At 37.7% G+C, this 26,378-nt stretch overlaps 1 protein-coding gene across 1 annotated transcript in view; it reads left to right on the top strand.

Annotated features, from left to right (window-relative positions):
• Nucleotides 1-350: 350 nt before the first annotated feature.
• Nucleotides 351-26,378, top strand: part of LOC115415031 (uncharacterized) — a 66,745-nt gene continuing 40,717 nt past the window's right edge. Inside the window, exons 1-11 of the mRNA XM_030128439.1 lie at nt 351-520; nt 731-802; nt 1,098-2,440; nt 4,366-7,759; nt 7,978-8,148; nt 10,948-10,986; nt 11,691-11,809; nt 16,599-16,755; nt 17,001-17,140; nt 21,057-21,183; nt 23,603-23,638. Of these exons, the coding sequence (XP_029984299.1) occupies nt 755-802; nt 1,098-2,440; nt 4,366-7,759; nt 7,978-8,148; nt 10,948-10,986; nt 11,691-11,809; nt 16,599-16,755; nt 17,001-17,140; nt 21,057-21,183; nt 23,603-23,638 (5,574 nt within the window). The 5' untranslated portion in view covers nt 351-520; nt 731-754. The remainder of the gene's footprint in view (nt 521-730; nt 803-1,097; nt 2,441-4,365; nt 7,760-7,977; nt 8,149-10,947; nt 10,987-11,690; nt 11,810-16,598; nt 16,756-17,000; nt 17,141-21,056; nt 21,184-23,602; nt 23,639-26,378) is intronic.

The raw sequence follows: 26,378 nt of genomic DNA, 5'->3' as shown, positions 1-26,378 counted from the left end.
AAAATGAAAGACCCATGTTTTTTTTATTGTTATTATTGTATATGTATTTTCAGTTCTATGTTTTCACCTTTAAAGTTGCAGGTGGTAACAGTAAGGCTCATTATTTATTTATTTATTTACATATTTATTTATGTATTATAAGGAAATCACCAATAAAAAAAATGTAAATACTCAAGTAAAGAAGCCTGCAGGTGCTTAAGTCTGGTATTTCAGTCATTCCACCACTGAAGGTTACACATACCAGTAAAATGAGTTGTCAAATGCTAGAAATTTCCTAGGTGTCCTTGAAGGCGTCACTTGCCTGAGCTGCGTGCGCCTCGCTGGAGGGGGCAGAACTTAGACAACACTAATATGCATGAGTCAAAGTACTGCTCTCGTGTATTTGTGGATGGTTTGCTGGATGCAGCATGGACTAAAAACAACGTGTTCCTCAGTCAGAGATGCATGTTAGTGTACAGCTGATGTTGTAGAAACTGGCATGTGTTGAAGAGGGGGGGAAAGTTTTCTTCTGTAACTGAGGGTGAGTTGGTTTACAAATAATATCAAAAAAAATATATATATATCTTCTATAATTGCTCAGTAGCCTACAGAGTTTGTTTATGGAACTATCACTTTGCTAAGGGCAGAATATGTTTTTTTTTTTTTTTTTTTTTTAATTTTTTATTAATATTTTTCAGCTTTTATTGTTTGTCTTGGTGGAATGATTTTGTTTTTGTTCTACACTCTGTAGGAATTTTTGTTCTAAACCCAAAACATGTTCACAACCTACGTAAAGAGTCTGAATGATATGGTATTTTCTACGGTAAGCTTACCGGTCATAAGCACTCCTGCATGTCTTTGCTGTGCTGAGAGCTGCATGGCCATACTAAAAAAAAAAAAAAAAAAAAAAGTCTATGAACAAACCCCTACTTATATTTGGATCATAAACCTGCACTCCCTCTTATTGTTCATAGACAGTTTATAATGTTTGCACTGCCATATGCAACTTTTCAGTTAAAGTCTGTGCATATTTAGTTGAAATATGCATGTTTTTCCAACTTTTCCTGGATTTAATAGGAGTCATATAAGTGAGTCATTTTTTTTCTGCTTTGCTTCAGTCTGAGAGCCCAGAGGAGCAGCCGAGCACTGGGGTCTTGGGCCGAATTGGGAGCTGGTTCTCTCCATGGAGGGGAAGGAGTCCGAAGAGTCCGACTGAAAATGCAGATGATCAGGTTGATAAAGCAGAAGGAGTAGAAGACGGTAAAGAGTCGGTGAAACCCCAGGCCGAGCAGGAGGACAAGGATCAGAGTTCAAATCCCAATCCGCTGCCTCTCACCAGAGACATTTTCCCCTCTGAACAAGAGGACGCCACGCAGTCTGCCCACAGAGACGTGAACAGCACAGAGCCAGGAGAAGGAGGTCCAAAGGAGGAGGAGTCTGGGGAGCACAGGAAGGAGAGAACAGGGCAGGGTAAGGAGAGGGAGGAGAACGGCAACGGTACTTTATTGAGCGGGAATCCTACCCCGGATAAAAATGCCAGTCATCTGACGCATCGTTCTTCCTCCGCCAAGCAAGAAGTGCCATGTGGTTCTGACCAGGCCCGCACCCAGCCTCAAGCCCAGACAAGCAAGACACTCCACGTGTACCTGGAGGAGACCAGTGTGATTCATTCCAACCAGAACACCTGTGCAGGACAGGAGGTGATCTGTACTAAAGTGAAGACAAGCTACCAGGTCCTCCCCAAGTCACCGACATCGCCGAGTTATGAGTCGTCAAAGAGGTCAAGTAGTGCAGAGTTCAAAAGAATAAATGACAGGACAGCTGCAGGGGAGAAAAGTTATTATAGCGTACTAGTGGGAGTGCCGCTGAAACCAGGCAAAGACTCTCAGGTAGAGTCCGAACGTAATAAAGGACAATCAGAAGTAGACGACATGGGGCGAAAAAACACAGCCCGAAGAAAAAATAGAAAAAACTCCCAGGGAGATGGAGGGAACAGCTCCCAAGAAAACAGTCCTTCCACTGCACATCCAGCCCAACAGGGATTCCCCACATCAGATAAGTCAGTGACCAGTCCTCAGGGTAAAAGGCCAGAGTCACCTGTAAACTCCTCCTCTAAACATAACCCCACCTCTGAGGCCTCACCTGAAGGAGGGGAAGCAAAACCTCTGGCCACATTCCAGGATTCAAACTCAGTCGCTTCAGCCACTCCGGCACGTGTGGTGGACGTGAGCGCGAACATGGAGGATGATGACAGCTTTTACAAAGTGGAGAGGAAGACGGAGACACCAGAGTCCAAACGCAGGAGTATGAAGGTTTCTCAGAGCGAGGTCAAGTTTTTTCCGAAAAATGTGCCTTTGAAAGCTGAGCAAAGTCCAGCTGGAGTCAAAAAGGAGAATAAACCAGTGTCCAAGAATACCAAAGATGAGGCAAATGATAAGAGTAAAACCAAGATTGAACCGAGGTAAGGTTTCTTTTAGGGATGTAATGATATGAAAATGTCATATCACGGTTATCATTATTATTGCGGTATTGTTGAAATTGTGCTCAAAATGTTCAAAAAGTACTACTACTACTACTACTAATAATAATAATGGATTGGATTTATATAGCGCTTTTCTAGACATCCAAAGCGCTTTACATTATTAACCCATTATTTATTCGCTCTCACATTCTCCCTCTAATACACACACTGAAATAATTAAACCAAGTTGTATTTAAAAAAAAAACGTATGAAAAGACAAATAAAATAATCGCCACAATATACCTTCTGTTGCAGAAATATTCAAATATTAACCCATAGTAGTCTGAGCCTATTTTGTCTGTTTTCAGTCCTTTTGATTTTGCCTTTATATACTATATAAACAAATGTTTAGTATACCCATGTTTGAGATCTTCTTTTTCAGCACAACTTCATTTATCTCATCTGTCTATTATTTTTTTCACTTTACTATAAATACATAAAAGGACCAAAAACACACACACAAAAAAAAAACAAAACAAAATCTGATTTGAAAAATGTATATAATTTATTGCATAAATAACGAACCTTTTCAAAGACTTTAAAAGTGAATATTGGTTCCAAATATTAGGTATATAAAATCAAAATTGTAATAAATAAAACTATACTCAAATATTTGACCTAAAAGCAGATCTTTACATAGGGTTTTTTCCCCTAAAAGTGCAGTAATCAAACATGGTTATCATGATAATTTGAATTTAAACAGTAATACTAACTGTCTGCGATTTTACCGCAGTTTTTCGTTATACCTGTAATCATTACATCCCTAGTTTCTTTAAACATGAGTACGCACATGTACAAATAGGACTGCATTAGTTTGACTGTGAATAAATCAATAGTTTAGGGCCATTAATGGCAAAGTTGAAGTTAATGTTTCATTCTGGCGTGTTTTACCTCCCACATTGAAACGCGCATTAATTTGGCTGTCAAAGTTTTGTTTAACTTGTCATAGTTTGGAAAAAATGTGTTCTAACTGCTATGGGTGGAATATCACTTGTGTATGTACTGTAAAACAATACAGTGAGTCATGACACAAAGTTCGGCCCTATGATTCATAAATAGCTCTACAAAGATAAACACAGACTAAAATGTAGGTTAGATTAAACTTTACCTACAAAAGAATGAGGACTGTTAACGTAGATGTTCAACTCAAACTTAAATGCAGGGGTGTCAAAGTCATTTTAGTTCAGGGGCCACATACAGCCTAATATGATATAAAGTTCCTAAGAAAAATCAGTGTAATTTTAACAATATTACACCTTATTTTATCATTGATACATATGCATCACAACTTACAAATCACAGTGGATCTACAAATACACAAAACATTTAGTAATAGACAGAATATTGTTAAAATTCCACATCTCTTCAGAAGTTTCAGGTTATTCACATTTTTTGCAAAAGGGTAGTCTGTAAATGTAAACATTTTTGTGTAATTTTACTCTTTTTTACACTACAACAAATAGAAAAATTTGTAGTTTTCTTTATTTATAGGTTATTACGATTGTATTTTACTGGTTTGACCCAGTTGAGATTGAATTGACCTAAAAGGATTCTAATATTGTTAAAGACTAGTGTGTAAATATGAACATTTTTGTGTAATTTTACTTTATTTACACTAAAACAAAGAGACAAATTTACAGTTTTCATTATTTATAGGTTATCATGATAGTCTTTTACTGGTCTGATCCACTTTAGATTGAATTGACCTAAAATGATTTTAACATCCTTGACTGTTAATATCGCCAGTTTCACAAATTCATCCCAGGGGCCAGATCGGACCCTTTGGTGGGCCAGATTTGGCCCCCGGGCCACATGTTTGACACCTGTGCTTTAATGTTTTAACTTTACCTTTCCATGTACCACAGACTACAAGACCTGAAGAAAACCGATGAAGAGAATAAGTCACCTGCAGGACGGATTGCAGATAAAATCACCCTCTTCGAAGGCCAGAGATCGGTGGGGGCTAAACCGTCCATCCAGTTTCCGAGGAGCGCCGATGTTTCTCCGGTTAGAAAACGCACCGATAGGCTGAAAGCAGAATCTGCATTAACAGAGCAGAGATCAAGATCGGCTGAGCGTTATGGCACGTCGAGGTCCAGCTCCTCATCACCTGGCAGAGACAAGTTCATGTCAGTCAAGGAACGGGCCAAGAACTTTGCAGAGGCGTGTATAACAGAAGACAGAGGAAAAGTGTCTCAGAAGTCAGTCATGACAAGAATGTCTCACAAACCCGCCTCTGCTGTGACAGATCCCGCATCAAAGTCACAACAGGACGGTCAGGGTAAACTGCATGGTAAAGAGCAGACACATACAACAACAATGCCAGAGATAACATTCAAGTCAGAGGGTGCAGATACCACCGCTGAAGGGTCCAACAATGACATTCTTACAGAACGGCAAACAGACTCCACAGTAACGAAGAAAGAGGTCTTAAAAACAGCAAATCGGAATACAAAACCAAACGCTGTAGAATCAGTTGTTCCGAATAAAGGACAAGATGGTTCTGCAGAAGCGACCACGAACATTAGTCCGCAGTCTAAAGGCCCTAATAGAACAGGATCCCGCTCTAAAAGACGGAAAAGTAAAGAACCGACCAGTCCTATAAGCCCAAGTAGTGAAAATAAAGCAGAGACCTCTACAGATAAGAAAAGCCTAGAAGAACAGGTAAATAAAAGTGAGGACACAGCCTCTGCTGCCAAGCCACTCTTAGAGGAAGTATTTTTACCATCTGATAAAGACCAAAAAAATATAGCAGAGAAACAGACACTGACTGATGTCAAACTGGCAATTGAAAAAGAATTGAACGTATCAGACAAAAAGACAGAAGAAGCAAATTTTTCTCTTAAAAAGAATAGTAACAAACAAGACAGCAGGCAGGAGGGATTACCAAAACTGCCCGTCAGTAAGGATGAACCTGATACTGCAGCTTATTGCAGTGGAACAAAGGCGCCTATTGACAAGGATGTTGTTTCAGCCAAAAAAGAGGAAAAAGCAGACGAACACAGCCTTGTATTGACACAGCAGATGGAAACAGCCTCCAAGGATGGCAAATCATCTGTCTCTGCTGCCCCTTCACCTGTGGTTGAACAACTTAATGAGAAAACTCCGTCAGTGGAGAGGGAACCACCTGTTGAACACCCCAAAATAGAAAAAGACCCTTCAGTGACATCTGAAACAAAAGTCGACGCTCTGGTTCATGAGGAAGATGCTGGGCAAAAGAGTCAGCATCAAAACAAGAACACAGATTTAATAAAGCAGGCAGGGGAACAAGAAAAAACAGAAAGTGAACAGCTAAATCAGACTGAGAGCAAAGATAAAGACAAAGCAAAACTTTTGTCTTCAGGAGAGAAGTCTACAGATGACAGACTTGCTGAAGACTTAACAAAACCACAAGTCAGCAAACCAGAATCTGCCCCTCAGTCCTCAGTAAATACTAGTGGCTCGTCAGACCTCCCTGCTCAAACACAGCATGTCGGTCACTCGGCGACCACACATCCAGAAAACAATGTTGTTTGTGTCGACACAAGAGCTAATGAGGCTGTGTGCGGTACCAGCAGTGATAAAGAGCTGTCGAAAGGAGACATGGCTACAAATGTGCCTGGGTTTCAGACAGAAACTAAAAAAAATCCTGGAACAGAAAAAGAGCCAGCAGTGACTGTAACAGAACCACAGCCTAAATCTGTATCTGTGGAAAAAACGGAGAACTCTGCCGATGACTCACATGCACATGGGCCTAATGATGGCGAGTCCTCTAGTTCAAAGCTCATTACCAACAAAACTACAGTAGAAAAGGAAGTGAGTGTAAAAGCTACTAATAACACTCCAGTGCTGATAACGGCAAAATCTGACAATATGGCAAAGAAAGAACCATCTGTCACAGCATCGAGTCCTATTTCTGTCATTGTGCCTGTAAGTGGTAATACAGAAAAGCAGGATGATGGGAATAAAAGTTTGTCTGTCAAACTGGCTGCCCCAGAAGTCAAGATCTCTGGAGATTTAATTAAAGCATCTCCTAGCCATTCGCAATGTGAGCAATCAAACACTACAGCAGGCACTGGTGATAACACCACAGTCAAGGGCACAGAAAAAATAACTCCGAGCCCTTCAGATAGCGCTACTCCTAACTCCAAAGTAAATTTGATGGGAAAGACAGCTGGGAAAACATTAGATCTGCCAGTGAATGAACTTGTTGCTAATGGCGACATCTCCCTACATCCACAACCAGATGCAGTCAAAAAGAAAGTCAGTAACAAGCCAAGTCAAACTTTAAAAGCACCCAGTTTCCCAGAGGCTAATAAGCTGATCCCTGACTCACACAGCTCAGCCATGAAGAGGCTCAATTTGCCACGGAGGCTAAGCAAAGACGATTCCACCGCACGACAAGATGCCCCTTCCAGCTGGTTGGATGTAGACTTCCCCAAACAGAAGCCCAGATTTTCAGAAACTAAACTGACATCTTCCGGAAGTGAGAGTAACCTTCTGGATACGTCCGGTGAGCTCGATGATGAGGACTTTGTCGAGAAAATCAAGAAGCTCTGCGCCCCGTTCTCTTTGCCACCGCGTAAACACACCCACCACCGACCACCGCAGCCCCCCTTCGCCATGCCCGCCATCAAGGAATCAACATTTGACCCTGAAGAGTTTACATTTGGCTTGAGGAAGAAAATTCACTTCAGTTTAGACTCATCTCCGTTAGCTGGTCTTCAGAGCAAAGAGTCTAAACCTGCACCGAAGCCTGCCAGGGCTAGTTTTGCAGATAGGAGCATGTTGCTAAGTGGTCTGGACACCCACTCTCGGCTTAGAGAAAAGACACCTGTTGAGGAGGAGGACGCTAAGGAGGAGAAAGACGACCAGATCAAAGTGAAGTCTCGTTTGGAAGGGAGCTGTGTCCTTAGCAGTCTCACCACCTCCAGCTTCACCAGAGGGAAGAGGAACGGTGGTCAAGCACAAGCAGAGAACACCAACTCTGGTAATGTGTCACCTAGCGAAACCCCCCAGCCAAGCCCACCCCCATTATCCCAGTCACCCCTGCAAAGCCCGACCGCTCCAGGTCCACTTAAACATCCTCTGACCAAGCAAAGCATTGCCCCGAACAACAGAGAGGAAGCTCCGGCTGCAGAGGTTGTGGTCAGTGACTCAGGCCCTCCACTTCCCTCCTTTAACGACATCAAGCTGCCGGACTATTTAGAGAAGTACCTCCCTCGAGAAGTAGGAAAACCAGCACAGAACGTACAAGGACAGGAGCGAATCAACACAGAGGTCAGTTTTATTGCATGTTGTTCTAAGTAAAAGAAAGTCAATGTCATTGTGAATGAAGGAAAAAAAGAGTAAAAAGACAGTTCCATGATCTCACAATGTAACAAATAAAGTACTTTCTTTTTTTTTTTTGCAAGTAGTTAAGTGACTAAATGGCTCATAACAAGTCAGTACATGAGTAAACAAATCCCTAATTCTTAACTGGTGGTTTTATGAATCAGGTGGGTGGAAAAATGGCAACTTCGAACCCTGGAAGTGAAACAGTCTCGAGTGTAAAACCAGAACCGGTGCTTCCGGATGCTTTGTCATCACGGTGTCCTGGGATTTCTCCAAACACTCTTAAACCCACTGTCCCTGAGCTTAAACAGCAACAGAAGACTCCAAGCAATAATGTGAGTGAGCAGCACACATAGTAGCACCTTTTAAAACTGTACATGTCTTGGGACTGTGGGTGAGATCAGGGTTTCTAACACACATATTGTATATGACTGGTGGATTAGCAGGTTTTTCCACTGTATTTGCATTGTATCTCCACTTTGACGCTGACTCTTTTGTCTCACATGTCAGTTTAGATTAATTTGAACTAGGGCTGCACGATTTTGGCAAAAAATAAAATCCCGATTTTTTTCCTCTAAAAACTTGATTTTGACTTTTGGGTAAAACTACAAAAGACAACAGACGACCTCAAATCTGTGATGGTATCACGTGATGAACCCACAGAAGTTTTTTTTTTTCTTCATTAAATCTTTATTGAATGAAGTAGAGTATACAAATGATGTATACAACAAGAAAATAACATACGTTTGCCAGAGGGAATACACTACAATACAATGTCCAAATCAGAGCAAATACTGACGGTTTTTAGAGCCTTTTTGTTTACAGATTTTTCTAACAGCTTTAAATAAAGTTCAACATCTTTCAAAAAATAAATAATATTGGGTTTTGTGTTACAGAACTTACATTTGTGAATGAAAAATTTAGCAAGTAAGAGAAATAAATTCATTATAAAAAACTTTTTCTTTTTTTTTTTCCCTTTTTTGGGGTATCTGGGCCTACAGAAGTGATACCAATGTAAGTCAGTGACAGGCATCAGTCGTGCGTGCGTGGACCACGTAATATGAGTGATCCCCATGCAGTTGTATTTAAATTGCGGGATCCGTGCGTGAAACCAAGGCGTACATTGCTATAAGTACTGCGGACTCATTAACAGATTTAATGTCCGTGGTCATTACACGGACTTCTGTGACAGATCGCTGTCACAGATAGGAGGAGGAGCCTATGGTAGCCTGGAGGAGGAGCCTATGGTAACCTGGAGGAGGAGCCTACGGTAGCCCGCAGGCGCACAGCCTGGAGGCACAAGAAAGATGAAATCAATTTGATGATTTCCCTTTTTAAAAATCGTCCTAATTAAAAAATCCGATTTCGATTTAAAATTGATTAATCGTGCATCCCTAATTTGAACAATGAATAACTGCTGTTTAGGACTAGCGCTAACATTCTCCAAACTGTTTTCTGCAGCTCAGTTGGACACCTACTACCTATTTTACTGAGTGCAAACCTCTAAATCAGGGCTGTCAAACTCGTTTTAGTTCAGGGCCCACATTCAGCTAAATTTGATCTGAAGCGGGCCGAACCAGTAGAATAATAACATAATAATACATAAATAATGCCAACTCCAAACTTTTCTCTATGTTTTAGAGCACAGGTGTCAAACATGTGGCCCGGGGGCCAAATCCGGCCCACCAAAGGGTCCAATCCGGCCCGTAGGATGAATTTGTAAAATGCAAAAATTACACTGAATTCAAGTTCTACATACAGTCCAATTAGATCTCAACTGGGCCAGACCAGTAAAATAGTATCATAATAACCTATAAATAATGACAACTGCAGATTTTATCTTTGTTGTAGTGTAAAAAAAGTAAAATTACATGAAAATGTGTATATTAACAAACTATCCTTGTACAAAAAACATTAATAACCTGAACAAATATGAACAACCTGAAATGTCTTAAGAGAAGTAAATGCAATTTTACTAATATTTTCCCTGTTATTAAATGTTTTGTGTATTTGTAATTGTAATATAAGTTGTAATGCACATAAATGAAAAATTGATAAACTGAGGCAGAATATTGTTTTTGTTAAAATTGCTGTTGTTTTTCTTAAGACATTTCAAGTTTAAGCTTCAAGTTCATGTTATTCATTTTTAGGGAAATGTTGTAGATGTAAATATTATCATAATGTAATTTTACTTTTTCCACTGTTATTATTTTACTGGTCCGGCCCACTTGAGGTCATATTGGGGTGAATGTGGCCCCTGAACTAAAATGAGTTTGACACCCCTGTTTTAGAGTGAAAAAAGTTAATTTACATTATGAGAAGGTTTACATCTACAATCTATCCTTTCAAACGATGTGAATAACGTGAACAAACTGAAAAAATAAGTGTAATTTTAACAATATTATGCCTCAGTTTATCGTTTACACATGTACATTTTAACTTACAGATCAAAGTGGATCTACAAATACACAAAACATTTAGTAACAGGCAGAATATTAGTAAAATTGTACTTACTTCTCTTAAGACATTTCAGGTTGTTCATATTTTTTCAGGTTATTCACATTTTTTGCAAAATTAAACTTTGTTTTAGTGTAAATACATGAAAATACTTACATTTACAAAGAGAAAAATTTGGTGTTGTCATTATTTATATGTTATTATGATAGTATTTGACTGGTCCTGCCCACTTTAGATTGAATTGGTCTGAATGTGGAACCTGAACTAAAAGGATTGTTAATATCTTAGTGTAATTTTTGCATTTCACAAATTCATCCCAATGGACCCTATGGCGGGCCGGATTTGGCCCCCAGGCCACATGTTTGACACCTGTGCTCTAAATCATTAAAAAAAAATCTGTAAAATTACTTAGACTAATTAAATGAACTGTTTTTTCAGTAATAAATTGACTGTAACACTTAAGTTTTATTACACTTTCTCTCGTTGCAGTTCTTGCAAAAAAACTGTAAAATGCGTCATCTCCACAGACCCAGGAGAACACTAAAGGTCACAAAAATCAGGAGCAGCCTTTGCAGCACAAACAAACACATTTTAGCTTCTCTAGCATTTTACAGATATTTGTCATGTTCTGCAGTCTTTGTCGCAATTAGAATTCTAATTCTGTTTTTGCATTCCAGATAAGAGTTGCCAAGGGATTTCACAAGCGCCCTGGAAAGGTAGAGTTGGCACTGTTTTGCTTTATATAAAACAGAAACAAGATGGTGAGAGGAATCTGGACAGACAACTCTCTGTTCTGTGGAAACATCTGCTTTTCATATGCTGTTCTTGGGGGTAAACAATGCATAAAAAAATTGTGTAGAGCTGGATGTGATTAAAGATCTGGAATCCAGTGTTGCCAGTGCAGTGCAAAACTTGTGGTACTTCATTATTGTGCAAGGTCATTACCGCAAAAGGAGAGAGGGTTTCGTTGTTAGTATTCAAAATATTGTCTTTTTAGCCATAAATTAGTGTGTGCTGTGGATCTAATACCACAGCTAACATGAAGGGAACTGAAATTGTATGAGCTTCTTTACAGCTTTTCATAAGATTCACTGTTAAAAAGAACACAGTAGGGGACAGTAGTGTTTTTGTGCTTCAGTATTCACAAACTAAAAATTCAACTATTATCCTGAGATGACTCATTGGACCCTGGTGTGTTCACTAATGATATTCCTGTGAATGGTTTTCTAAAAAATAGATGTTAAATATATACTTATTGATGCATTAAAAAGAGCAGCAAAGAGCTGTTAGCTCCGTTCCAGCACTTAATGAATCATAAGAATATAATGCAATTTACCCTTCATGACTTCTTTTAACAGTTAATGTGTTTATAGTTTTTTGTTGTTGTTTTTTTACACTAGTGCTTCTTGTTTTTCTCCAGATGGTGTTGTTTGAGAAAGCTCCATTCAGTGGACAAGTATATGAGATTTACAAGGATGTAGAAGATGCTTCGTCTTTGCAGCTTTCACCTCTTGTATCTGTGAAGGTTGTCAGAGGATGGTAAGGAGCAACGTTCAACTGAGGCCTTCATAAAATGGGAGGAAAATGTGTCTTGGAAGTACAGTTCTAATTAGGGTCGAGTGGTTTTGGATGTCAGTATTACCTGTTAAGCTCCCTGCATGTAACAGACCACATGACATTATACCATAATACCAGGGTATTGTATCACCAGGGCAAGAACCTGGTTACACAATATGTGCCAAGATACAGCGAGTACGATTCAGTATGTGTGATACTGTAAACAGGACTGTATATTATGTTTCAAACCTAATTTAGGAAAGTTATCATAGTGTAAAGACCAAAACCCCAGCAGTAGGAATGTAACGATTACCGGTATAACGAAAAACCGCGGTAAAATTGCAGACAGTTAGTATTACTGTTTAAATTCTAATTATCATGATAACCGTGTTTGATTACCGCAGTTTTAGGGGAAAAAACTCTATGTAAAGATCTGCTTTTATGTCAAATATTTGAGTATACACAGTAAAATTGCCAGTGTTTATATAACACTTAAAGAGTTAATTTTAACACTACCTCAGTGAACATATGGTCCCTAACTACAAAGTGTAAAATTTACACTGAACATCGAGTTACATTTCCAGAGTCAACTTTACTCTAGTAAGAGTTAATATTTTACACTACACTACACTTATTAGTGTTAATCAAGTTTTACACTATGTGAGAAGTAACACCCATAGTGTTATTCACATTCAACACTGAAGAGTTAAGTGTTAAGAAATAACTTGTCCAGTGTTAAACCTACTTAACACTACCTGTTGATAAATAAATTACTCCAAAGAGTGTTGATTTCTAACTGCCTCCTACCAGTGTTACATATGATGTACTATAGTCCCAGTGTCTGCAGGGGCCAAAAAAAGTTACAATTATTTCTGTACCCAATTTATTCCAAGTAAAAATGAAATACTGCAATTAAAAGTAAACATAAAATGACATGTAAAATGAAAGCCGCCAACCAGATATCACGTTATCCATTTGAAATTCGGTATTTGAAAACACGTACCCAACACTGACAACGACGACGTAACTTTATTCTTGCGCACAGATTCTGCTTGGGTGAAATAACAAAAGCAAGAGTTTATTTACACAAACTTACAAACACAGTTTTTCGATGCGAGGAAGATGGCGATGCCAGAGTCCAACTTCTCACTCAGTTTGAGCACGGGGGTTGGTGGGCGGGGCTTTTCAGAGTGATTATTTTTTAACACTGAAAGGTATCTTGCTCTTATTGGTGATGAATTAACTTTGAGAGAGTCAATTTACTTTAACACTGAATATATGACACTGACAGTGTAAAACCTCTGTTAACTCCAATTATTTTCACCAACACTGGGAGTTATCTTGTTAAATTTTACTCTGTCCATTGTTGGAAAAACTCCGAAGGAATTAAAATACTTTGACACTGCATTTTTTACACTGGCAAATTTACTGTGTAGTTTTAATTTATTTCAATTTTAATTTGATATGCCTAATATTTGGAACCAATATTCACTTTTAAAGTCTTTGAAAAGGTTCGTTAAGCATCTTTGTGTTATTTATGCACTAAATTACACAAATTTTTCAAATTGGATTTTTTATATTTTTTGTGTTTTTTGTCCTTTTATGTTTATATAGTAGGTTAAAGTGAAAAAAAATAATAGACATATGAGATAAATGAAGTTGTGCTGAAAAAAAAGATCCCAAACATGGGTATAGTAAACATCTGTTTATATACTATATAAAGGCAAAATCACAAGGACTGAAAAACAGACAAAATAGGCTCAGACCACTAAGGGTTAATATTTGAATGTTTCTGCAACAGAAGGTATATTGTGCCTATTATTTTATTTGTTTTTTTTTTTTTTTGTTTTTTTTTTTTTTTCAAAATACAACTTGGTTAAATTATTTCTCTGAGTGTATTAGTACTTTTTGAACATTTTGAGCACAATTTCAACAATACCGCGATAATAATGATAACCGTGATATGAAATTTTCATATTATTACATCCCTACCCGGCAGTGTTCATTACAAATCAGTGGTTTTATGCAGTCAGAACAGAAGAATCTGGTTTTGGCTGAAGATAAACCAAACTAGTCTCTAGCAGTTTCCAACCCATCTCTAAGTGTTCCGTCCTGTCCAAAATACCAGAACATGTAGTTACAAATCAACTTAAAGCACACCTCACCTCCAACAACCTGCCTTAACAACACAACACAGAATCTGCCAAACTGGGTCATAAATAACCTCCAGCTCTGGTCACCTATATATGGGTGTTTATATGAAACTGGTTCCTAAAAACAGGACAGAGGGGCGAAAAATTCAAACCAGATGTAGACTAATGTTATGAAGCAAGTTTGGAAGCACTTTGGGTCTATTTTAAAAATAAATACTTTCTGAGATAAAAGAGAAACTATTTTTCAGACAAAACACATTTTTATATTATATTTTACATTAATACAAAAATCTGCATGTAACACGATCAAAAGGACACAAAAATTACACGCTACTTTTTAAAAAAAATATCTCTTTATTCTCTCACAGGTACATTTTGGGAATTGAACTCATTAATGAAAGGCAGAGTATTTCACAAAAATGGCCGCTGTTGCAAAATCATTCGCGATTTATCTGCATTTAACTGGGCAGGTTCTGCATGTAACACAAGTGGACACGATGGTACATACAAAACCAGGAATGAGACTGAGATTCATGAAAAACCCATATGTCTGGATTAGAAAAACCACTAGGATCATCAGATTTAACACAGTGTCTTTATTTATAGTGCTATATAAGACCATTTCAAGCCATGTGGTCCAGATAAAATGCACCTAGGTAGCTTTTCATGTCCCAATTTTGGTCCTATTTTTGGTTCCAATATTTGATAAAAAAAAAAAAAAAAAAATAATTTAGGGATGGCTCAGAGTATAATTTCTTTGCATTTATCTGAGGTCATCAATATGTAAATCCTGGGGGGAAATATGTCTAAATTTCTCTTTTATTATTGGGTCTAAAAAGCTGGCAAAGTGCCAGATACCAAAATAAACCCAGGTTCATAGGACCACCCTCAGTCTCACAACAAGTTACAATCTCTTGGCCAGGTCTCCCTTAAAAAAGAGATCCCCCATTTCAGTTGGACAGACCTGGTTAAAGAAAGGTTAAATAAAAATAAAATAAACAGTGTTTTTGTAGTTTTTGATATAATACAACTAGTGCTATCAAACAATTAAAATTTTTAATCAGATTAATCACAGGGTTGTTGTGGATTAATTTCAATTAATCACAATTAAGTATCATTCATTTTTAATCTATATTGTTTATGTGTTTATGTTTATGCATTTGGCAGATGCTTTTTTCCAAAGCGACTTACAGGGGAAAACTTATCAAATCACTCAATCAATCAAATTTTATTTATACAGCACCAGATCACAAAAAAGTTATCTCCTGACACTTTATATATAGAGTTGGTCAAAACCAGACTCTAAGCCAATTTACAGAAACCCAACAGAATCCTTATTAATATAATAATATTAATTGTGTTTTATTTTGCATAAGTAAACAGACTCAAAAAAGAAGGGAATATATATGCACTTAACGTGTTTGTCGCAAGCTGGGTGACGCGTTAGCCGAAGTGCTAGCAGAATCCCAGACTAACGTATGCTTTGTGTTAATGTGGTATTTTAAGATGGAAGTGCTTCGGTGAAAAGAAAACTCCTTCCTGCAGAGTGTGTATAATACTTTATGTCGGTTGACTGTTCCATCTTGGGTTTTTTGTACTCAAAATTATGATCAAGAAATGCGAGTCAGATGGGTTAGTTGTGTTAAAATTTCCAATTAGATTAATCGTGGTGATGGATTAATCTGTGTTAACGCGTTAATTTTGACAGCCCCTAAATACAACATAATCCGGGTATCATTCGTTCATTTGTTTTTCAATTTAAAACCAAAATCAAAAAAGCAAAAAGACCACTCGTTTTTTTGTTTTTCATTTTCAAAACCACAATGAAAAACAGATAACGGTTTGTTTTTCCATTTCCCAATTTTGTGCTTAAATGAAAAATGGAAATAACGGAAAACGACCGTTTCATCTGATTTTGCTATTTTCAACATAGTTAAGTTGTCTGACCCGGAAGTAGTCGTTATTAGGGAAAAAATAAACAAACGTAATTTTCTGAATTAACGAGATACTGTTTTCTGAAAAAATTTAAATTCGGCTCTGTTTTTCTGAATTAATTAATTCAGAAAAACAGAGCCGAATTAATTTTTTGTGTGAATGCAATACACTTCCGTACATATCAAACAGCTGCTTAATTAGAGCAAAATATCCCTCCAGTTCGACCATGATTCTGTTTGTTTATTTTTTCCCTGGTAACGACTACTTCCGGGTCAGACAACTTAACTATATTGAAAATGGCAAAATCGGATGAAATGGTCGTTATCAGTTTTTTCCATTTTACATTTGGGCACAAAATCGGGAAATGGAAAAACAAACCGTTATCAGTTTTCATTCTGGTTTTGAAAATAAAAAAACAAAAAAACGAGTTTTTTTTTTTTTTTTAATTTTTAGTTTTAAATTGAAAAATGAATGAACGAATGATACACGGATTCAACATAACAAAATCTAATGCTGTGAAACTAAATATATCAATATTTTGTCATGGCCTTATTATAAACCGTTGTAATTGCATATTTTACTTTAATATCCTCTGCTGCAACAGTTGTCTTAGTGATAGTGGGTATAAATGAATACGTTATGATTCTGCCAAATGCTTCTTCCTTTTTTTCCCCTCCCTATAGTTGGGTCCTCTACGAGAAGCCAGGCTTCCAGGGACGCAACATCGCTTTGGAGGAGGGGGCTATTGAATTGACAAATGTGTGGGCAGACTCTGGGCCCCAGACAGAACCGCAGAGCGACTCACCAATGCTGATCGGCTCAATTCGACTTGCTGTCTGGGTGAGTGCACCGGTTAAACACTTCCACCTCATGTCTTCAGTGCATAGAATCAGCAGAATTGGCCACCCCTAAATGGATTGCATTATTGATATTCAGTCCAGATTCATTTAGAACACCAAATGTGAAGTACACTGTGCCCAATTAGACCTTGGTAAATTACATTTAAAAAGACACACTTCTGCCCCAGTATAGACCACAGAGGAGGAGCATTTGTTGATAACGTGTTTGTTTCCCTTTCTCCGTAGGATTACAGCCTTCCCCATATTGATCTGTTTACTGAACCGGAGGGCCGCGGTAGAGTAACACCTTACCATGACGACACAGTAGAGACAGGCTCATTTGGCATCCCGCTAAGCACCGCTTCCATCCAGGTGCACTCTGGGGTGTAAGTATGGTGTTTTCAGCAAAACAACATTTGACCCTTGGGAAAGCAGAGAAGTTGGCGAAAAAGATTAAACTTTAGCTGGAAGATTGATCCGAGCGGTAGAGCAGTAGTTACCTGGGGATTAGAGTTGATTTGAAAATACAACGCAGGTGCTAAATGAAGAAGAAATGGTGTCTTTGCGTTTTCAGATAATGAGACAATCCAGGTTTTTGCGCTGATTTTATTGTTGCTAATGGCACCAGAGTGTAGAGTGTGAAAAACCTGCCTGCTGCGCTCTGTGTCGTTTTAATGGGATGCTCTCAGTGTTTGGTTTTGACAAATAGCTGAGAGCTAATAATCATTACGACTCTCCTCTGTGTTTATCCTTGTCTTTGGGTTGGCTCTCACTCGTGTGCCTGCTTAGGAATTTCTGTCCTGCTGTTGCATGTTAGAAAAGAGACAGTGTGGGCGGGGGGGTGGGGGTGGGGGGGCATGGAAAGCAAAGTGGTGGTGGAGAGGTGGAGACTAGAAGGAGAGTGAGAAAGATGTAGGTAGACTTTGGCAATCTGGAGAATGTTTTTCTGCTCAAGAGGCAGGTATTTAGGACATTCTGTGCCCTGCCCCTGGAGGAATTTAAAGACAGTCGACCATTTCCCACAGCTATTTTTGTAGGTTTACCTTGGCACCTTTCGGAAAGTTGTTGCAACAGTTAACACCTTGACAAAAGCTCCAGATCATTGTGGCCAGAAAACAGCTTATGTCTTAACTCACTGTTTTACCCATAACAACTGGAGCTGTGGTAGTTTCAGACTTAGCTGCTGTACTATGAAATATATTTTTGTTACACTAGGCAAGGGGGCGTGTCCATGTCTCATTTCTCATTTATTTTTCACTACTATTTTTAACTTACCGGCCGACAAGCTGTAAGCTATTATCGTCATGCGGCGTCCGGCGTCATCATCTGTCGTCCGTTACAAAAATTTCAATCGTCTTCTTCTCTGAAACTACAATTCCATTGACTACAAACTTGGTATACAGCTTCTTTATGATGATGTCAACAAAAGTTAGTGAAATTATTTGGATCCGGATCTGATTCTGGATTTGGTGCCACTTTCAAAGATTTCCCCATTGTAAGAGATAGGAAGTGGGTCGATGCAATAACTCAGTAAATATAAATGATATCAGTATAAATTTCTACAGTCCAGCCCTGATGGGGAGATGACCAAAACATAATGTCCACATGCTGGTCAGGATCTTCTTCTGGATCCGGGAACTTATGGAAAATTTAACCTGGGCTCTTATGGGTAAAAAATTTCAATCGTCTTCTTCTCCCAAACTCCAGTTCTGATTGACTTCAAACTTGGTATACAGGGTGGGGAAGCAAAATTTACAATATTTTGAGGCAGGGATTGAAAGACAGTGTATGACCAATTAGTTTATTGAAAGTCATGAGAATTTATTTGCCACAAGAAAATGTACATAATAGAAAATGTTTTTATTCTATGTGTCCTCCTTCTTTCTCAATAACTGCCTTCACACGCTTCCTGAAACTTGCGCAAGTGTTCCTCAAATATTCGGGTGACAACTTCTCCCATTCTTCTTTAATAGTATCTTCCAGACTTTCTCGTAATAGTTTTGCTCATAGTCATTCTCTTCTTTCCATTATAAACAGTCTTTATGGACACTCCAACTATTTTTGAAATCTCCTTTGGTGTGACGAGTGCGTTCAGCAAATCACACACTCTTTGACGTTTGCTTTCCTGATTACTCATATGGGCAAAAGTTTCTGAAAAGGTATGGATAATAGTGTTAGGTATGATTATGACATCAATATATGTTTGGTTTCAAAACAATTGACGTAGTGCCTGCTGAGAAAAAACAACTAAATGTTCATTGTAAATTTTGCTTCCCCACCCTGTACAGCTTCTGTATGATGATGTCAACACAAGGTATTGAAATTATCCGGATCTGATTCTGGATTTGGTGCAACTTTGACAAATGTCCCCATTATAAGAGATAGGAAGTGGATTGATCCAATAAATCAGTATCAATCATATCAAGTTGGAATTTGAATTTTTTACAGATCTGATTGGAATATGACCAAAACATGGGCTATTTCTGTAATATAATAAATACACATAACTGGGTGATAATAAATGGCATCTGGATACATCTCCCAAAGCTTTTAATTTGGCCGGGAAGCTACAGGGCTATTGGTCCTATTTTTTATTACCTCCACCAAGGAGGTTATGTTTTTGTTGGCGTTGGTTTGTCTGTCTGTCCTTTTGTCTGTCTGTCTGTGTGCAAGATAACTCAAAAAGTTATGGACGGATTTGGATGAAAATTTCAGGAAATGTTGATACTGGCACAAGGAACAAATGATTCAATTTTGGTGGTGATCAGGGGTGGGGGGGGCACTGATCTGCCTTGGCGGAGGTCTGCGCTCTACGAGTGCTTTCCTAGAAAAGACAGCGCAGACCTCCGCCAAGGCAGATCAGTGGCACAAGGGTGGTCTGATCATTTTTTCCATGACTGTATGAGTACGGCGGTGCAGTGGTTAGCACTCATGCCTCACAGCAAGAAGGTCCTGGGTTCGATTCCAACACCAGTCAACAGGGGGTGGGACCTTTCTGTGTGGAATTTGCATGTTCTCCTCATGTCTGTGTGGGTTCTCTCTGGGTACTCCGCCTTCCTCCTACCATCCAAACACATGCACTAATAGGTTAATTAGTTAATCTAAATTGTCCATAGGTGTGAATGTGAGAGTGATTGTTTGTCTCTATATGTCAGCCTGCGATGAACTGGCGACTTGTCCAGGGTGTACCCCGCCTTTGCCCCTATGTAGCTGGGATAGGCTCCAAGCGACCCCCGTGACCCTAGTGAGGATAAAGTGGGTTCAGAAAATGAATGAATGAATGAATGTATGAGTATCTTATTCAGGTCTGTGTAAATTCTACTTAAAATGAAGATCAGGACCCGAGCCCTCTGAGCAAAGGCAAAACCCAAGAGAGTAATTAGATTTTAGACCAAAACAAAAATTTATAAATACTAGCAAACCTGCTCTAAAAACTAATTAAAACGAACTGAATTAGAGAAAAAAAAGTCAAAACTAAATAAAACTAAACTATAATGAAAAATCCAAAACTATTAGAATGTTGGTGGGCACAAAAAAAAAAAAAAGTGCCCATGATCTGCTGTAGCCTCTCCACACTGTCCAACACTGTACAGAAACAGCACTGAATTTGGACTTTTGTTTAGGTGTTATAAAAACAAACAAACAAACAAAAAAAAAACGGATAAGGTTTTTCCAACCAAAGTCCCGTCATGTGTTGGAGTTTGTTGATGAAAAATGTACTTCCCATGCCTTTGTCCATATGTCCTCTGTGATTACACTACTATTTTTTCAGAGATTTGCATTTTGTGTTTTTTTTTGTTTTGTTTTGTTTTGTGCTGGATAATGGTTTAAAATACCAAAAACAGGGGCATAGTTCATGTAAAGTCTGCCCACGCTCAAATTGAATTGTGAAGGAAAAAGCTTTGCACTGATGTCTGCCATTCTAAGAAATTTTATCCGAAAGAATTAATGACTTTTCTTATCAGCCCATTATGCATCAGTCTTTCTGAGGTAGACTAAAAATCCAATTAAAACCTTCCTTGGCCTAATAATGCCTAATCTACTAAGCACAAATGACCACATGTGTCTAGATTATGTACAAAGAAGCTGGAACTGCTGGAAGGTGAGGGAAAGAAAACAAGTCTTGTGGGTTTGTTGCATTTAATAACATCTTAGCACCGTTTTCTAAAAGCGACAATACATAGAAGGTCATGACTTGCAGCAATTTAAAACCGCCATGAGGGAAAGTAACACATAATGTGGTAGAACCTTTTGGCCTAATGTTTAATTAGCATGCATTGTGGGTGTTTTTCATCCTCTCAGGTGGTTGGTTTTCAGTGATCCGGGGTTCCAGGGCATGCTAGGTGTTCTGGAGACAGGAGTGTACCCTTTCCCTGAGACCTGGGGCTTTCCGTCACCCTTTGTGGGGTCTCTTAGACCACTGAAAATGGTGAGTTGTGTTTCTTTGTAATGTCAAATGTAGGAGGTCATTTGCATTTTTACCTCCATCAAGGAACGGCAGAGGTTATGTTTTCATCAGGGTTTGTGTGTTTGTTTGTTTGTTAGCAAGATAACTCAAAAAGTTATGGAAGGATTTTGGTGAAATTTTCAGGCAATGTTGATACTGGCACAAGGAACAAATGATTAAATTTTGGTGGTGATCGGGGGGTGGGATTTTTTATTTGTTTGTCTGTCTGTTAGCAAGATAACTCAAAAAGTTATGAATGGATTTGAATGAAATTTTCAGGAAATATTGATACTGGCACAAGGAACAAATGATTAAATTTTGGTGGTAATGGGGGGGGGGGGTTATTTGTTCGTCTGTCTGTTAGCAAGATAACTCAAAATGTTATGGGCAGATTTTGATGAATTTTGCAGGAAATGTTGATACTGGCACAAGAAACTAATGATTAAATTTTGGTGGTGATCGGGGGGTGCGTTGTTTGTTTGTCTGTCTATTAGAAAGATAACTTAAAAAGTTATGGAAAGATTTTGATGAAATTTTCAGGAAATGTTGATGCTGGCACAAGAAACAAACTATTAAATTTTGGTGGTGCTCGGGGGGAGATGGGAGGGGTGGGTGTGTGTGGGGGGGTATTTGTTTTTCTGTCTTTTAGCAAGACCACTCAAAAAGCTAAGAACGGATTTGGATGAAATTTTCAGGAAATGTTGATACTGGCACAAGGAAGAAATTATAAAATTTTGGTGGTGATCGGGGGGGTGGGGTGGAGGGGGTGGTTATTTGTTTTTCTGTCTGTTAGCAAGAAAGCTCAAAAAGTTGTGAACGGATTTGGATGACATTTTCAGGAAATGTTGATACTGGCACAAGGAACAAATGATAAAATTTTGGTGGTGATTTGTTTGTTTGTCTGTTAGCAAGAAAACTCAAAAAGTTATGGAAGGATTTTGATGAATTTTGCAGGAAATGTTGATACTGGCACAAGGAATAAACAAGGAAAGCACTTGGAGAGCGCAGACTTCCGCCAAGGCCAATCAGGCCCCCCCGCCCCCGATCACCACCAAAATTTAATCATTTGTTCCTTGTGCCAGTATCAACATTTCCTGAAAATGTCATGCAAATCTGTCCATAACTTTTTGAGTTATCTTGCTAACAAACAAACACACACGCATGCACACAAAGCAAAGCGATCACAAAACCTATTGTTGGAGGTAATGATAAAATTTTGGTGGTGATCAGGGGGGTGGATTTTTTATTTGTTTGTCTGTCTGTTTGCAAGATAACTCAAAAAGCTATGAACGGATTTGGATGAAATTTTCAGGAAATGTTGATACTGGCACAAGGAAGAAATGATTAAATTTTGGTGGTGATCGGGGGGGGGGGGGTTATTTGTTTTTCTGTCTGTTAGCAAGACAGCTCAAAAAGTTGTGAACGGATTTGGATGACATTTTCAGGAAATGTTGATACTGGCACAAGGAACAAATGATACAATTTTGGTGGTGATTTGTTTGTTTGTCTGTTAGCAAGAAAACTCAAAAAGTTATGGAAGGATTTTGATGAATTTTGCAGGAAATGTTGATACTGGCACAAGGAATAAACAAGGAAAGCACTTGGAGAGCGCAGACTTCCGCCAAGGCCGATCAGTGGGGCCCCCCCACCCCCCGCCCCTGATCACCACCAAAATTTAACGATTTGTTCCTTGTGCCAGTATCAACATTTCCTGAAAATGTCATGCAAATCTGTCCATAACTTTTTGAGTTATCTTGCTAACAAACAAACATGCACATATGAACACAAAGCAAAGCGATCACAAAACCTATTGTTGGAGGTAATGATAAAATTTTGGTGGTGATCGGGGGGGTGGATTTTTTATTTGTTTGTCTGTCTATTAGCAAGATAACTCAAAAAGTTTTGGAAGGATTTTGATGAATTTTGCAGGAAATGTTGATACTGGCACAAGGAACAAATGATTCATTAAATTTTAGTGGTGATGGGGGGCGGGGGGGGCTGATCTGCCTTGGCGGACGTCTGCGCTCTCCGAGTGCTTTTCTAGTTTTTAATATTTTCCCTATAACATTGTGCCTCCCAAAGCAAATGACATAGCGAAATACTCTGATAAACATTCGCTTTGCAGTTTATTTTCTATTTCAGTGTAAATTACTATCGTAATGAAAGTTTCATTTGTGCCATTAATCTTTCTGGTATCCTGCATAAAGGCTGTCACTGTGAGAACGGAGAGTAATTACTTAGTCACAAGGTCAGCATTGTCTGTGTCTGTATTCATTTTCTTGCTTCTCTCTGGTGTTAAATATAGCTTTTTCAATGAGAAGACATCTACTGAGATCTCCTGTGTAGATTTAATTCAATAAGCAGCATAGTTGGTATTGATTTGACTTTGTGTCTGTTTCAGGGTGGGTTTAAAGTCGAAAATTCCTGTGAAGTCAAGGTACGTCCACAGTCTTCTTTTGTGTATTATTGTAACATGATCATACACTGTATATTTAATAAACTTTGTAATGCAAAAGCAACACATTTTGCAACCAAACAAGAGATTCCACCTGTATGAAGAAAGAAAGCTTGCTGCTGAAACGTTTCTTTTGGCTCATTCTATTCTACTGTAAAGCAGATCTACTTTCAAGCCCAAAATATATGTTAGGTCCGAGGAGTTTTCAGTATAACCACAGTGTGTTTTGGCAGAAAGAAAAAGTGTCGCTCTGTATTCTCAGTCAGTCAGTTATACAAACTAGACGGCTTTGCATAATTTCACAGTGTTTGTATGAATAGAAACTCAAGGATATAAAACTTGGCCATGACTTTTATATATTATGAACAGTCATAGTAAAAGGCATAACTTTAGCATTTATGCTTCTGAATAAGTGCAAAAGAGTTGATTTTAGTTTTATTTAGTGTAAAAAAAAAACTTCATGTGAAAACCAGCTGTGGTGTAACTACAGTTTTCAAACACTGTCCTGTATACAGTTGTTAAAAAAATGATTAGACCACCCCTGGTTTTCTTTCATTTCTTGTTCATTTTAATGCCTGGTACAACTAAAGGTACATTTATTTGGACAAATATAATGATGACAACACAAATAGCTCCTAAGAGTTTAATTTAAGAGTTGATTTCGAGCCATTTTCCATGTTTTCTTTGGCATTGTACTGACAAAAACAGTGCTTTTAGACATTCCATGTTTTCTTTTGTGTTTGTTTTAGTCACATGATACACACGCTATCTATCTATCTATCTATCTATCTATCTATCTATCTATCTATCTATCTATCTATCTATCTATCTATCTATCTATCTATCTATCTATCTATCTATCTATCTATCTATCTATCGTTCTATCGTTCTATCGTTCTATCTATCGTTCTATCTATCGTTCTATCTATCGTTCTATCTATCGTTCTATCGTTCTATCTATTGTTCTTTTGTTCTGTCATTCTATCTATCGTTCTATCTGTCGTTCTATCTATATCTATCTATCTATCTATCTATCTATCTATCTATCTATCTATCTATCTATCTATCTATCTATCGTTCTATCGTTCTATCGTTCTATCTATCGTTCTATCTATCGTTCTATCGTTCTATCGTTCTATCGTTCTATCTATCGTTCTATCTATCGTTCTATCGTTCTATCTATCGTTCTATCTATCGTTCTATCGTTCTTTTGTTCTGTCATTCTATCTATCTATCTATCTATCTATCTATCTATCTATCTATCTATCTATCTATCTATCTATCTATCGTTCTATCGTTCTATCGTTCTATCGTTCTATCGTTCTATCTATCGTTCTATCTATCTATTGTTCTATCGTTCTATCGTTCTATCGTTCTATCTATCTATCTATCTATCTATCTATCTATCTATCTATCTATCTATCTATCTATCTATCTATCTATCTATCTATCTATCTATCGTTCTATCTATCGTTCTATCGTTCTATCGTTCTATCTATCGTTCTATCTATCGTTCTTTTTTCTATCTATCTATCTATCTATCTATCTATCTATCTATCTATCTATCTATCTATCTATCTATCTATCTATCGTTCTATCGTTCTATCGTTCTATCGTTCTATCTATCTATCTATCGTTCTATCTATCTATCTATCGTTCTTTTTTCTATCTATCGTTCTTTTTTCTATCTATCTATCTATCTATCTATCTATCTATCTATCTATCTATCTATCTATCTATCTATCTATCTATCTATCTATCTATCTATCGTTCTATCTATCGTTCTATCTATCGTTCTATCTATCGTTCTATCGTTCTATCTATCATTCTATCTATCGTTCTTTTGTTCTGTCATTCTGTCTATCGTTCTATCTATCTATTTATCTATCTATCTATCTATCTATCTATCTATCTATCTATCTATCTATCTATCTATCTATCTATCTATCTATCTATCTATCTATCTATCTATCTATCTATCGATCTATCTATCGTTCTATCTATCGTTCTATCTGTCGTTCTATCGTTCTTTTGTTCTATCTATCTATCTATCTATCTATCTATCTATCTATCTATCTATCTATCTATCTATCTATCTATCTATCTATCTATCTATCTATCTATCTATCTATCTATCTATCTATCTATCTATCATTCTATCGTTCTATCTATCGTTCTATCTATCGTTCTATCGTTCTATCTATCGTTCTATCTATCGTTCTTTTGTTCTGTCATTCTATCTATCTATCTATCTATCTATCTATCTATCTATCTATCTATCTATCTATCTATCTATCTATCTATCTATCTATCTATCTATCTATCTATCGTTCTATCGTTCTATCGTTCTATGTATCTATCGTTCTATCTATCGTTCTATCGTTCTATCTATCGTTCTATCGTTCTATCTATCGTTCTTTTGTTCTATCTATCTATCTATCTATCTATCTATCTATCTATCTATCTATCTATCTATCTATCTATCTATCTATCTATCTATCGTTCTATCGTTCTATCTATCTATCTATCTATCTATCTATCTATCTATCTATCTATCTATCTATCTATCTATCTATCTATCTATCTATCTATCTATCTATCGTTCTATTGTTCTATCGTTCTATCGTTCTATCTATCTATATCTATCGTTCTATCTTTCGTTCTATCTATCGTTCCATCTACCATTCTGTTGTTCTATCTGTTGTTCTGTCCATCCATCCAT

This window comes from Sphaeramia orbicularis, chromosome 24 (genome assembly GCF_902148855.1).
Source record: "Sphaeramia orbicularis chromosome 24, fSphaOr1.1, whole genome shotgun sequence".
NCBI lineage: Eukaryota > Metazoa > Chordata > Actinopteri > Kurtiformes > Apogonidae > Sphaeramia > Sphaeramia orbicularis.
The sequence above is the reverse complement of the archived record's forward strand: the minus strand, read 5'-3'. Positions and strand labels throughout refer to the sequence as shown.